We start from the raw sequence: 14,189 nt of genomic DNA, 5'->3' as shown, positions 1-14,189 counted from the left end.
TGAGATCCATGAGAGTCTTAATGCGACCAAAGGGAGCATACAGTAGAGATAGACTCCCTCACAACTAGCTCACCGTCAGAGAGACTATTCACGGAACAAGATGAGTAGCTATCAACACAGTCTTCAGTAGTACAGTATGGATGATCTCTACAACTAAAAACTAAAATATCCTCATGAACCAACATTTTTGCCATTATTCACTTCCCTTACATGTACATAAACCCACCTGTAATTTTATCCTTTACCAGAGTGGTACTGCTAGTGAGTGGTCCGTGAATGTACTGGAAGAAATAGTCGAGAGCATCCTGCGTAATCTCTGGGTCAACGTTACTGACAAAGAGCATCTTGGGATCGTGAATTATCCCTTCCTTCTTTGCCATTTTACACCTTTCATTGGTAAGCTCTTGTATGTGACTCCCTCCGTACCTCTTGATGGAACTCGTGCCATGCGGCCTCTTTCCATACTGGGTCTTGAACTGAATATGCAACGGCGAAATGTGCCTTGTTACCTAGACATTTGTGTGAATAAAATGCAGGTGAATGGAAAGACTGATTTGTAGCTAGGAGCATGGAATGTTTGTTGTGGAACTGGTAAAAGGGAGTAATTGTAATAAGAGTATGTGAGTCTCATATCTGTCTAACCCATGGATCTCCTTTAGAACGTTTGTAGATCCAATAAGCAAATCCAGTAAGACCACCAGCTCCGGCAAGAGTACCAGAGGTAGAGCCTAATCCGGTGAGAACAGTAAAACCAGTAGCAGCGGTAGTAACTCCAGCAAGAGGTTGAGCACCAGGAGATCCTTCACCATCTTCACCAGGAGCTTGAACAGGAGCAGTAGTATCAGAAGTAGTATTAGAAGCAGCAGCTTTTTCAGGAAGAGCAGGAGAAGCAGTAGTAGGTTTAGCAGGTTCAGGAGCAGGAGTAGAGGACGTAGTATCTTGTTGAGTACCTCTACCAGTTTCATCCCTTTCACCAGTAGGTCCATTAGGAAGAGCACCAGTACCTTGTTCTTCAGATGAGTTTTCATCATCACTAGATGCTTCATTTCCTTCCTCGGCTCCGGCTTGATCTTGTGCTCTAGCATCTTGGCCTTCAGAACGTAATGGTCCTTTTAGTTCTAGTTGTTCTTTAGGTTTCTCTTGAGGGATAGGTTGTTCTTCAGGAGAGGGTGGAAATTCAGTAGCTTGAATAGTATCTTGAGATGCTTGCTCAGCTTTATCAACACGTTCTCCATCAGTTTTACTAGCACCGGTATCACCAGGAACAGTACCAGGTCTATTATCAGGAAGAGGATCTTTATAAAGAGGTAAAACACGAAATAAGGGCTGGCCAGTAGCGTTAGTAACTTCTAGTGCAGTGGTACCATCAGGATTATGAACTATAGATGTAACTTCACTTGGTACACCTGTTAGACTATGGGCATTATCTTGGGCAGTTGAGCCACATTGTTGAGGAGATTTATGAACATCTCGTGCGTGTTCGGTTGACATAGAGAAAGTATTTTCAGCCATTTGAGCAACAGGAGTACCTTGTAGGAGAATCTTAGTCTCAGACTCTGTATCAGGAACCTGGTCAGATAAGTCAGCTGCTGGGACTTCCTCAGTGCTAAGTATATGTTCAAGGGCTTCATCAGCCAGGTTAAGAGCTGTACCAACGGTAACAGGTCCAAGTGTAGCGGTCAGAGCTGGTCCAGTTAATCCAAGCTTGATAAGAGGATCAAGTACTCTCCATAATTCTTCAACAGTGTCTACTCTTGCTCCACTATTAACTTTATAGCCAGCAGTTTTAGATTTTTCCTCATCCTTTTTAGTTCCTTGATTTGTTTCACCCTTTTCGCTCACTTCAGGGCCTTTACCAGGAGTGGCAGGTGTTTTATATGACTCGTCTTCTTCCTCAGACTCTCCCAAGTGAATGTCATCTTCTTCTCCACTTCCAGAACTACCTTCAGTGCGTGCTAGTGAAGGAGAATTAGAGCATTTTGAGAGTTCATTACAGCTAAGTTTTTCTAGTACTCCTACCAGTTTACTCCATTTCCTACAGTCAGTAATATTAGTTGGTGTTAGATCTTTTAGTGAGCCAGAGAAATGTGTCCACTGATTTTTATTATTTTTTGTGCTCTTCCTAAACCATCCTGTATTAGCATGAGAACTTGTACTTCTACTAGCATCAACATATACGAGTATGGGATCCTCTCTGCAATAGAAAACATAAACATCAACTGGACCAGGAATAGGTAGTGATAGTTTTCTGGATGTTATACGTTTCCTATTCTTTTTAGGTCCATCAGAACTAAGGTAGTACTTGATGGCTGTTAGTTTAGAACTACTGTCAATGGAGTGTCTATAAGCTTTAATGGTACTTGTGCTCTTATGATTCTCTACTTTACAGGAAACTTCCTTTTGCTCAACATGGACCTTTTCATTGTTATTGTGTTTATTGCAACAATACCATTTGTCTTTTTTTCTCGTAGATAGATCATAGGATATGTCTATAGTCACTGCGTTGTAGTAGAAACATGCAAGCTCATCTAATTTATTTTTCAGGGCTTCTGTTGGTAAAGGATGGTCTTTAGACTTGTTTTTATCGTAGAATCCATCTGAATTAATAACCTTCCCCCAATTTATACCATCTTTTGTGTCAAAAAAAGTGGAATTTCCACCGGCGAGACCAACAAATTCAAACATAATGGGTGAATTGCTTACAGGTGAGGAGTATAGTCTAACATTTGTAGTTGTACCAGCAGGAATCTCAATACCGTTCGCCTTTTCCTTTCCATATTCCACTCTAGAAAATCTAGTATTTCCATCATGATTAATAAATCTGTACTCCGTAACAACATAATCAGTTCCCGTGAGTTGAGGAACCGATGAAACTCTCTCTAGACCTTTATCTTTTGCAGCATTAGAAGTAGATTGTATACGTTTTTCAGGGTTATCTAGGTCGAGAGGGAAAACGTTGTTTATACCAAGATTCCTTTCATCGAGTCTACTTTGCAATGATATTCCTCCATCCCTATTCTGGTGTCTCCAAAGATGGTGCTGACCACCAGCTTCATTTTCATTATTCCCGTATTTATAATAGTATTCCTTTTCCAGGTCATTATTATTCTTAATAATCTCCAAGAGCAGTGGTCTAGTCTCATTCTCATTCCAATAGAAAACCGATACCTTAGTAACACTGTCAACATCATTCCCATCTAGTTCCTCATTATTGCCAAGAGTTTTCTTGAGTGTAAACGGTGTTTTTCTTTCATGAACATAGCTGTAAAAGCCTCTAACAGATTGTAGGTCAGTCTCCTTTTTGGCAGTAATGCCAGGAAGTGGACCAGCACCGCAGTTACATTGTCCCTTGTCTCCACCTTGACACTTTACATTTAATGTTAACTCTCCAGCGCTCATCCTCCATGATTAGATAGAGTAGTCCTTCAAAACTCTGAGATCCATTAGTAGTCTCAATGCGACCAAAGGGAGCACATTCTCTTAACTACTCCCTAGACAACCATACGTTCATCCTTTCTCGAGAGTCCCATATGTAGCCAGTCTTTTGCTATTCTCAAAGACAACTGTCACTTACTATGCCCTGTGAATACACAAGCTCTCATCCTGCTATTGTTTCACTATACAGCTAGATGTTGAGAATCTCCTAATGGTAACTCATTCATCTGAGGATGAATTCGCATCACTCTTCCATTCACTTTGTTCATTCCATAGTGATCTACTACCTAGGCTCCTTACTGTCGCCATACTCCACATCCTATACACCGACTCTTACCTGTTTCTCTAATCGCATGACCCAGGAGCTGGCAGGGGTCCAAAGGACCTGCAGAATGGCACTCAAAAGGGCAAATTTCATTCTCATTCCTTAAATCTCCTCCATTCTTGCCATAATGGGTACTTTTTTCAACTCTTTACCCATGGAATGTGGCTGGTATAGACCCTTTTACAGCTGGAAGGCCGTTAAAAACGCAAAAACTTCACAAATCTTTCAGTGGTCCTGTAAATGACAATGAATGGGTGCCTTTCTACCTCAACTCACCTAGAATACCCTTACCATAGCCACAAAATCGCCATAAATGGCAGGTACTGGGCGTGGATGCTAAAATGGCAACTCGGGACCGGTCCTTGATTCCCCAAACAGGAGGCTTCGTATGTAGAAAAGAGTAGCTACTGGGATTAATTCTGGAGTACAAAAAATAAAACTGAGGCGGTGGCTGGACGGCCGGGTGGCGGAAGGTGTGTGCCCTCCAAGTCACTTTTTTCCTTCATTCCTTTCATTTTCCCGCCATCGTTCATTCATTCCTCCTCACAAATTTCCATTCACGCCGGAGCATTCCCGAGGGGTTTCTGGTCCACTGTCTGGTGACCGCTGCGGACGAGAGACGCCGCGATCGGCTCGTCAAGGACTCGCTCAAGTGAGTTTGGAACGAGAAAACATGAGCGGAGAAGTGGCAGCTCAAAAGCTGCTGAATCGCACGAGGTATGCCCAGAACAGGACAAAGTACTACACTGTCCGTAATTTGGTGTTATCGCAGAATGAAAGGCCCCTGTTTATCACCGGGAGCTTTGAAGAAGCCTCCAAGGACCGCAAACTGCTGGCCATCAGAAAAGCCTTTGTGAATAGGCACAGCTACAGACGTGGACCCTTTGGCGATCTGAGCGTACCGCACGCCTATTTTGAAATCTATGGCGACCCCTCGTACTTTTCACTCAAGGAACTCGTCGATGCATGCACCGATGCCGCAAAAAGGGATATGAGAGATGTCTCTTTCTGGAAACAAATTGGTAAGTTAATGCGTAGTATGTCTTGAGCGAAGCGAAATGTCCCGAAGAATGAGGGACTAGAGCGAGCGGAGTGAGCCAGAGCGACTAGCAGGAGCTCTTCTTATCAGTAGGATTAAGGTCATTACTGGAGTGCAACGGAAGTAGGAATGACCTACCGACGTCGGAGACTAGGGAGTAGATCACTATGGAATTAGCGAAGCGAGTATAGGAGCCTGTGTATTCATTGGTAGATGAATGATTTACCATTAGGATATGCCAAGCATCGAGTTGTATAATGCAGCAACAGCAAGGAGAGGGATATGGAGACTATGACGACTGGAAGGAGCCTATACACTATGACATCTATACTCAACTAGAGACCCTATCATGGACTATACTCCTGTAGACTATCCATACTGTACTACTGACGACTCTGTTGATACTTGTTCATCTTGTTCTGTGAACACTCTCTGACAGTGAGCTAGTTGAGAGGGAGGATGAATAAATGTAATGAAGGACTGTTGAAGATCTAGTATAGTACTGGGATATCCTGCTCATTCAATTTGCTATGTAAATTTAAGAATGAGTTCAGACATATTCGATGACGGAGGATGAGCAAGGGAATTGACATCTCCAGGAAATGTGATAAAACTTGTCTGGAAAATAAAAATGTAACTGTAGAGAGTGGGTTGGTAAATGGTCTTTCTGATTATGGTTACATCACTCACCAGAGCGATAATGGAGTTCCTATAACTCAGCTTGGATACGGTGCAAAGCGTATCCAAAACATAGAAAACCGTAGTATTCAAGAAGTGACTGTTTACTACTATGAGAAGTATGAAACGAACCCAGATATAATAAATAGGCCTCTTTTCCTAAGGGTGTATTACGGAGGAATGCGTTACCTCTATAAAAGTATTATCACTGGAAGTAGCATAGAGTGGAATGACATTACTTCTAATTTTGGTGGGATTCCAACGGAGAACAAAACTACACCTAATTTCACTGAAAAAATAAAGGTACAGACATGTGAACTATATAGCCCTCATTCTGTTGACATTTATGAGGACCGGAGTTATTCTTGCCCATGCGAAAGTATAAATCTGAATGTAGAGAAATCTCTTAATAAGGATGGAATAAAGGGATATATCAGTTACCTTCACAGGTATGAAGATACTATAACAAGAGTCAGATATAAGGGTGCCATTCTTAAATGGAAAGGTGAAGGTGTTGAGGATGAGGAAATTCCACTTAGCGAGGTCATTAAAAATCTAACAGTATATTACTGGGACCAAGACAAAGATCATAGAAAGGGACCCTTACTCATGGAAGTATACGTCGGAGTGATACCAGTTCTAGTAGGTAATAATGGAGAATCAGACAACGGTAACTGGACTATGATAGGCATAGAACCTGTATCCAAGGATAACCTCCATAAACAAAAGTGCAAGCTCTTTAGACCAGTAGATATAAACGTCTCAGCAAAAAGTCATTACAATAATGATTACTGTAAAAATGATATGGGAAATGAATGTACTAATGAAGTAACGGTGGAAAATCACGATGGTCCTACACCAAAGGGATACGCTGCTCTTAAGCACACCTATGGGAATGGTGAGGAAGGGGATAAGAAGACATTTACAGTAACTGGTTTCAAAAACGGTTCCTTTCTTCAGGAGTTAATTCCTCCACTATGGAATGTTACAAAAGTAGTAGTCTTCCTCACCTCTTGTGCTGGTCCTAGTGACCCAGCTTCCAACACACCTCTACTGGTTTACGTTAAAAAATCTGATGAAGGAACTAAAGAGACTCACAATTGGTACAGTAGGACAAGTAGGGACGGTAGTAAGTGGACAGAAGAAGGTGACCTAGAAGGTAATGATCCACAGACAGCTTATAAGAATGGTTATCTTGTAACAACTCTGAATAGGATTAAGAGCGAGCTAAGTATTGAGTGTCAAGAAGATATCCAAAGAGAGCTTAAAAAGAAGAAACTGGAAGAGGCTGAAGCACAAATACAACTAAGTCAATCTGCTTCTATTAGTGGTAGTAGTGCTAAAGATGGAGAGCTATGTAAAGCGATCGGTACCATTCTAGGGCTTGGATCAATTGCAGCTGCCGAAGTAGGACTAGGCGTTACGAAGGAACTTCTTGAATGGGCTGATGAACTTGGACTAGATGCATCAGCTTTAGCTCTTAACCTAGTCGGGGAGGCTCTTGGACTAGCTAATATCGTTCTTGCTAGTGGAGATAAAGAAGAATCTGAAAAAGAAGCCAAACCTCATGCCTCTGTTCTTGTTGAAGGTGCTAGAAGTAGTGTTGAAGTTAGTAGAGCTGGAGCTCCTCAACCTGATAACCAAGTTAATAATGATCATGATAAAGCTTCTGGTATACCTAGTGGTCCTACTCCTATTCTTGCTGGACCCACTACTCTTGGAGCTATTGAAGTACAAGACGCTGGTTCTGGAGTTCAAGAAAAAGGTGCTCCTGGCACAGAAAGAGAAACTGGTAGTAGAGGTAGTGTTGGTCAGGCTGGATCTGAAGGTGGTTCTAGAGATAGTGAAGCTGATACTGGTGGAAGAATTGCTAGTCCTCCTGGTATAAATAGTTATCAAGGTGGCAAAGGTGATGGAACTGAAAAAGGCTCTGGTGAAGGTGGTGCTGATGGAGATGAGCAACCTACTGACTCTGCACATCTTAGAACACAAGATGTTAATCAAGAATCTATTGTAGATTCTAACCAATCTAATGTCTCATCTGACCAAACTGATACTACTTCCATTGTAACTCCTAGTGGTACAGTCCCTCAAACTACTGCTTCCGAAGAAGAATCTCGTACTGATCATCCCACTTTTAAAGGATCCCCTGTTCCTGGTGCTAAAGCTGCCACTCCTCGTACTGCTACTACTACTGTTGCTAATGATGGATCTCATCCTGATACCTCTGAAACTACTCAACCTTCTGGAGTTCCTGAAGGACAAGGCCTTCCTGCTACTTCTTCTGAAGGTAAACATACTACTGATGCTCCTGGTTCTACTCTTCCTTCTGATTCTGAAGATCCTACTACTCCTGCACGTTCTACTGGTGGACTTCTTGAAGTTCCTGTTGTTGCTAGTATAGCTGGATATTTCTTTGCTGGTTCTGCAGGAGCTGGTGGTCTCACTGGACTTGGTTGGTGGGCATTTAAACGTTCTAGAGGAGATCCATGGGTTATACATGGATATCCTAGAGTGTTTAAAGAATGTACCATATTGAGTATGCATAGACTCTTCATAGTTATCACCATTCATCCATATTGCCCATTCTGCTCAGACCAGTTGAGACATTAATGGATTACTACAATGGAAGGATGAATGACTGAACAGTATAGAGGGAAGTCAGTGGAGGAACTAGTGTAGCATAGCTGTGATAAGATGGAGGGACGGATAAATGGTCACATGGAACGTACATGTAGATATCAGCAAGGATACTATTAAAGGCAAAAATGGAGTCTATAAGAGTTGGGGAACGTATAAATATAAGGGTTCCTGCGGGTGTACAATCACTCTCAGGAAAGAAGTGGAACCAAGTGTTAAGGCTGATGCAGACAGAAATGAAGAGAAAGAGAAGCTGGAAAACTATAAGTTTTATTACCATACAATTCCAGAAAATTGGGAGTGGCTTTCCATTTACTATCAACTTAAGAGGGTAGAGTACAATGGTGTTGCACAAACTGGATTGGATGGAATGGGCAGTCTTAGCACTTATAGGGAGGTGTGTGTAATATACTGGTTAAATGACTATGCTAATATCTTCCCATTAATGATCGGTCTTGGTGCAGGCCATGTAACTCATTATAAGCGAAAGAATGGCACTACTAACGAGTGGGAAAAGGCAAGTATTGCACATCCAGCTACTTTATCAGAATATCAGAGAGTGTTGTCTGAACTTAACACAAAGTTTAACGACGTTGTGATAGTCAACCTCAACGCCGATAAAGATAAGAAGTACTGTGGTCATCCTTCTTTTAACTGCTTCAAGAGTCCTACGGAGAGCTCTAGCAGCTGTTCTCATAATGGAACTACATTCGTTATCGTCACAGTTTCAGAGATAACTGGTGGTACGGTTCCTAATGGCTTTAAAGGTTTTAAGCACTCTCCCTCTGGAAACAAGATGAGACTTTTAGGAACATACCATGGCAACTCTATGATCTCATTTAAGGAGTCAGTTATATCCACAGAATATGATTATGTAAACGCCTATTACACATCAGGGAGTAGGGGTGATAAGCCTTTGTTACTAGAACTGCAAGAACATCAGGGAACATCAAAACTTTATACTCTTGGAAATAAAGGTGAATGGGTGCCTTCAAACTTATCCAAAAATGATCTTACCAAGGTGCTCGATCAGGAGAATTGTCTGCGAAACAACATTGTCGTAGCAGATCTATCCAACAAACGAGGTAGATATTGCTGTGGCATGAGTAGACATAGGAAGATTCAAGTTGAACAACATCGTAACAATGTACCGGCTGGATATACTTCGTATTTACACCTTCCAAATGGTGCCAGTTTTAATATTCACAGATTCAAGAGTGTAGACCATACCCATACATTTACAAATTTTTATGGACAGATTACCGGGATTTATGCCTACTTCTGTAACAAGGATGGTAAGCATAGGCCAATATTGTTATATGTGAATAAAGGATCAGGGAATGGAAAATGGTTTAAGAGGACTTCCGAAGGAGGTAATAACTGGACAGATCAGGAACTTAGTTCCCTGAAAACTCATACACCAAGTTTTCCTAATATAAAACAACACATTGAGGAGGAACTTAAAAAAGTTTGCAAAGAATTCGGTATTGTATGCGAACATTCTCCTCTAACCTCTCCAAGTGGTGCAGGCTCTGGTAGTTCTAGTGGTTCTGGAAGTAGTGCTGGAGGACTAGGCTCTGCTTCAGTCTCACCTCAACAAGCTGGAGCTGGTAATACTAGTGATAGTGGTTCTGGATCTGTTCCTGCTGCTAAACCTGGTGGAGGTGCTGATGAAGGCCTTGGTGGAGGGGACAATCTAGAACCTAAAGAAGATAACCCAGAAAGTATAGGAGGACCTCCTAAAGAACACAACGCTGGAGGTTTTATTCAGAAGGCACTTACCTTCATAACATCAAAAGATGGTATAATTACTGCATCAGTTACCTCTGTAATTACGACAGGTGGGATGGGTGGAATCACATACAGCTGCCTTAAACGGAGGAAGCTATAACAAATGAATGTACAATATGAATAGGAATAACACGCATAATTTATCAACAGAAACTTTCCCACTACTCATTTCACACATCTACCCTTGGTAGGTAGTAGAGACACTCTCCTATCTGGACTCCTCTCTTGTTGGTATACTGGAATGCTGGGACTTATGTAGACTTGTACTTTGTTCAAAATTACTGCATTTGCTATCTCATTACTCCCTTCAAATAAGGAATGGCGCTCGCCAGTCTTCCTTACTCGCTACGCTCATAGCTACCCATTTCATACATTTATTCATGAAAACATTCAGGTGAAAAGTTGCGCAAGGTGAGGGACGTTATGGAGATTGGCGATCTTCTAAAGTGTCTATCTAGCATCGTCAAGGTCAACTATTACGATCGCGACCTTCTTCGCATGCTCTCCAGGGAATTTGTAGACGACATGGACAAGTTGGATATTGAGCAAATTTCCACTCTTTTGCACTGTTATTACAAGCAAAATGTCTACTCTTGTGACTTGGTTGAGACTGCTGGAAGAATTGCTACAGGCATACTTGACAAAATAGAGGATCCTGTAGTAGTACAAGAAGAACCTGTTGAAGAGACTGGTCTCTTTGGAATGTTAAAGTCGATACTACCGCAAAAACAGGTGGATAAACCAGTAATTTTCACTCACAAATATCTCTCTGGAATCGCAAGGTATTTTTCCTATTTTGGGTACAAGAACCCGGGACTATTTCTTTCAATCGCAAGGGTCCTGATGGCGCACCAACGCACCATTGACCTTTTTACAAAGTCAATTGTCTTTTCGTCCATAAATCCTGCCATGCTCATCCAGGCTTGCAAGTCTCTAGCGGTTGCTACGGATTCCACCGGTCCTCCGGACAATCCAATGGGAGTTACAAGGACAAACATTGTGGCTCTGCTGGAATGTGCAAGGGATGAAATGGAGTCTGGACATGCTCTCAAACACGAAAATGATCCAGATGAGTTTGATATGGGTATTTTGCTATCCTCAAGTCTAATGTCAAAGGATACTGCGAAACTGGTCTATGACATTTTCAGGGTATCTTCAAGCGTCAAGAATCTCTCCAAAATGGCTCTACGATATCTCGATAACTTGTGTCTCTTGAGCTTAATTGATAAGAGACAGGACGTGAATCTGGATGAACGACTGGGGCATGAAGAGGTTAAAAGTTACAGGGAGACTCTAGAAGTTTTAATGGCCAAAATTAGCGACTCCGTAGATGAATTGGTGGACTTGAATGGACGGCTAGGTAGCAGAGGAATGGTACAGCATGCAAGCAAAGAGATGGATGGGTACGCCTTAGAACATGAAAACTTGCCGAGTATAAGCAAAGAGGGAGGATACCTGCCCAAAGATTCTCCATACCTTGCATCCATTCGAAACATTTTCATAGACTCGCTATCTACATCAATGGCTGTAGTGAATGCATTCTTGAGGGTTTCTTGTGGCTCTAGTGTGCATTTTTGCGACGAGCTTGCACCTCCTACTGTAGGCGATGAATCTATAAATTCACCCAGCAAATCTAAATTGCACCAAGGTGGAGTGGCCAAAGTCCTGAAATACACCCTGGAGGATAACAATATACACACTCGATTGCATCAAAGGGCTGGAGATGTTAGGCTGGATTATTCTGTCCGCAGAATGGCCACTAGAGTGGCGGAGCAGATGGAACTTTATGGCTGTCTGGGCCAGTCTGTCCACAATCTTACAAACGTCTTTGAGACCTTTTGCCTCCTCTCAACACTGGATGGAGGAATGCCATTGGGAACTGAGAATGTCTCGAAGGAAGTCATAAAGCAGTTGGTAACCTTTGACAGGGAGTCAATTTATAGGATAAAGCTGGCCATGAACATGAGCGGTTTAAAGGATGAAGATCTCGACTATTACATTAACAAGTTTCCAAGATTCACAAGGATGGACAAGAGGAAGCACAGGATGACATTTTCGGACCCATGGACCCGTTTCATAAATGTAAACATAGCAAGTGCCCAAGGCATGCACTAAGTGGTTTGAATGAATGTATACGAGTGGAACGAGTATAATGCTGTCTATGGCGTAAGCCAGAGGCAGAATGAGCATAGCGAGATGTCCCGAGGAATGGCGAATGCAGTGAGCCCGAGCGACCTATGGGAGCCTAAGGAAGAGTAGGATTCTCACTGTGCAAGTACGACTGTAAGGAGTACTGAAACAGGTGACCTACCGACGTCGGAGACTAGGGAGTAATGGCGACTATACAGAGTATAGGAGCCTAAATGGTCACTTGCCCTACTCCAGTAGACTCTTTAGGGACTCTATTCTACTAGTGGAGCTAGAAAGACAACCAAAGGGAGTCTCTAGAAGAAAGATGGATTACTACTATGGAATGACTGGAATAGTAGTGGCGAGTATACGCAGTATATGAGCCTGTCTACTTCACTATGGAGTCTCTGGAAGAATAGATGAATAAGTTACCATTATGGTATGCCAAGCATCGAGTTGTATAATGCAACAATAGCGGAATAGAAGTTTCTAATGTTTTCTATCTGGATATACCATGGAGTAGTTAAGCTTCTGGAATCTCAAGTTAGGGTACCATAGCTGTGACTGCCTACTACTATGTGAATCCTTACGGAGTAGGTACTTGGTATGTTGGTAAGCAAGTAGGCAAATGCGAAGACCAATGCCGATGCAAAACAGAACCCAGCGGAGGAACCCAAGAGTGTAAATGTCCATGTAAAGAAACCCAACCCAGTGGATGCAACTGCTGTAAAACTTACACCACCTGCAGAACCAACTGTACTTGCGGAGATGGATGCACCTGTAAATGCTGTAAAGACAAGGATGGTGGTGCTATCTCCTCTTTTAATGCGTTTACACCCCAATCCATAATGACCATCTTGACCTCTACTGGAGACGGCTACCTCAAGACTTATTCCGAGTATGAGCATGATAGAAATAAATGGCCTACTAAAGACTGTAATATCTAAGAGGAATCTAGGAATGCTACTCATGACAAATTCCTCCATCTACCGAACATCTCATGGTGTATCCTAGTGGATGAACGGAGGAAAGATGAAGGTCTCTTCCGTTCTTCTGGTAACTTGTCTACTGGGACTCTGCCATTGCAGGAGGTCCAAACTTCCCACTGACGGACTCCACATCGAGGTTCTAGACGACTATGTAGAGGATGAAATAGTGACCAGTGAATTTGTAGAGGAGACAAGGAAAAGAGGACCAAGTGGCCAAAGACAGATGTGGGATTTGTCCAACGGAACTGTCCATGAAGTAGAGCACAGACCGTCCTCAACTCGTAGACGTAATGCTGGAAAGATAACGGTGGAAGAATCGGGAGCAACAACTCATTCTGGAGATACTACTACTATGCATACTCCCAGTCCAGATGATGACGAGTCTCTATCCCTTGATGGCAATACAGCGAATCTCACTGTACCAGAAGATGCCACCGCTACAAAGATCGTTAGAGGAAGTGATACTGTATGGACCTTTTCATCTGGAGAAATGTTCGAGTATGCTAAGGCATACTTTGACAAGGAGAATAGCCCCAACCTCTTATTATCGTAGGATTTTCTCTGGCACTCTGGAACATTTCTGGAGCTCAGGGATGCAGTATTAATATGATAAGTGGCCTAAAGGACCTCGTGACTTTCAAGTCCACGTTTTAAAGCGGACCTTTTAACACCGGTAGTCTAAAGAATGGAGTAACAAATATGCACAAGTTCCAAGGGGCAACACTCGATTCACTGCCAAAGACCTCTTGGAATCTCCTTAATTGCACAATGTAGCATTCACGAATACTCCCAACACACAATGCAGCATGCTCTACAAAAGGTAGACGCTATTAAATTCAATCATCCATATACATGGCGTGCATGCATGGCTACAAAAACTATTCTACCACGTACATTAACCTAAAGGAAGTTGAGTAGTCTGAATTGAGTTGCCGGTGGTCAAGGGAATTTGACTAAAGAAAAAGATGGCCATAACGCCGCTTTCATGTCCACGGACTGTTTTCTGATGGACGTTTTGTGTATTTACTACACTCGACCTTTCAGTCTTGTCTGGCTCCTCAGACCTTCCCCCCTGCTTGTTGTGATTCACGTTTGTACACAGAGATTCCCGAGCTAACTTCCTTTAGGTGCCCAAGGGGCAATTGATTGTCCAAAGGACGAA

General features: G+C 42.4%; 7 protein-coding genes across 7 annotated transcripts in view, besides 1 other annotated feature; 5 read left to right on the top strand and 2 right to left on the bottom strand.

The window, feature by feature from the left end:
- Positions 1–206: 206 nt before the first annotated feature.
- Positions 207–3,399, bottom strand: BEWA_029680 (hypothetical protein; the record flags this gene model as incomplete). The annotated part of the gene is made up of 2 exons (XM_004829726.1): positions 207–509; positions 643–3,399. 2 exons carry the CDS (start codon positions 3,397–3,399, stop codon positions 207–209), a joined length of 3,060 nt encoding a protein of 1,019 aa, XP_004829783.1.
- Positions 826–926: a microsatellite.
- A 1,034-nt stretch (positions 3,400–4,433) lies between the features above and the next one.
- Positions 4,434–4,808, top strand: BEWA_029670 (hypothetical protein; the record flags this gene model as incomplete). Its single annotated transcript, XM_004829725.1, has 1 exon — positions 4,434–4,808. One exon carries the CDS (start codon positions 4,434–4,436, stop codon positions 4,806–4,808), a length of 375 nt encoding a protein of 124 aa, XP_004829782.1.
- Positions 4,809–5,372: 564 nt separating this feature from the next.
- Positions 5,373–8,090, top strand: BEWA_029660 (hypothetical protein; the record flags this gene model as incomplete). Its single annotated transcript, XM_004829724.1, has 1 exon — positions 5,373–8,090. One exon carries the CDS (start codon positions 5,373–5,375, stop codon positions 8,088–8,090), a length of 2,718 nt encoding a protein of 905 aa, XP_004829781.1.
- Positions 8,091–8,190: 100 nt separating this feature from the next.
- On the top strand, positions 8,191–10,008 carry BEWA_029650 (hypothetical protein; the record flags this gene model as incomplete). The annotated part of the gene is made up of 1 exon (XM_004829723.1): positions 8,191–10,008. The coding sequence occupies one exon, from the start codon at positions 8,191–8,193 to the stop codon at positions 10,006–10,008; it is 1,818 nt and encodes a 605-aa protein (XP_004829780.1).
- Positions 10,009–10,331: 323 nt separating this feature from the next.
- Positions 10,332–12,023, top strand: BEWA_029640 (hypothetical protein; the record flags this gene model as incomplete). The annotated part of the gene is made up of 1 exon (XM_004829722.1): positions 10,332–12,023. One exon carries the CDS (start codon positions 10,332–10,334, stop codon positions 12,021–12,023), a length of 1,692 nt encoding a protein of 563 aa, XP_004829779.1.
- Positions 12,024–13,070: 1,047 nt separating this feature from the next.
- Positions 13,071–13,580, top strand: BEWA_029630 (signal peptide-containing protein; the record flags this gene model as incomplete). The annotated part of the gene is made up of 1 exon (XM_004829721.1): positions 13,071–13,580. One exon carries the CDS (start codon positions 13,071–13,073, stop codon positions 13,578–13,580), a length of 510 nt encoding a protein of 169 aa, XP_004829778.1.
- A 372-nt stretch (positions 13,581–13,952) lies between these two features.
- The window catches only part of BEWA_029620 (hypothetical protein), a 1,694-nt gene continuing 1,457 nt past the window's right edge, over positions 13,953–14,189 (bottom strand). Inside the window, exon 2 of the mRNA XM_004829720.1 lies at positions 13,953–14,189. This exon is cut by the window's right edge and continues 500 nt beyond it. The gene's annotated coding sequence lies outside the window, so the exon portion shown is untranslated.

The sequence above is a fragment of the Theileria equi genome, chromosome 1, assembly GCF_000342415.1.
Source record: "Theileria equi strain WA chromosome 1, complete sequence".
Taxonomy (NCBI): domain Eukaryota; phylum Apicomplexa; class Aconoidasida; order Piroplasmida; family Theileriidae; genus Theileria; species Theileria equi.
Note: the sequence above shows the minus strand (reverse complement) of the source record. Positions and strands in the feature narration are given on the sequence as shown.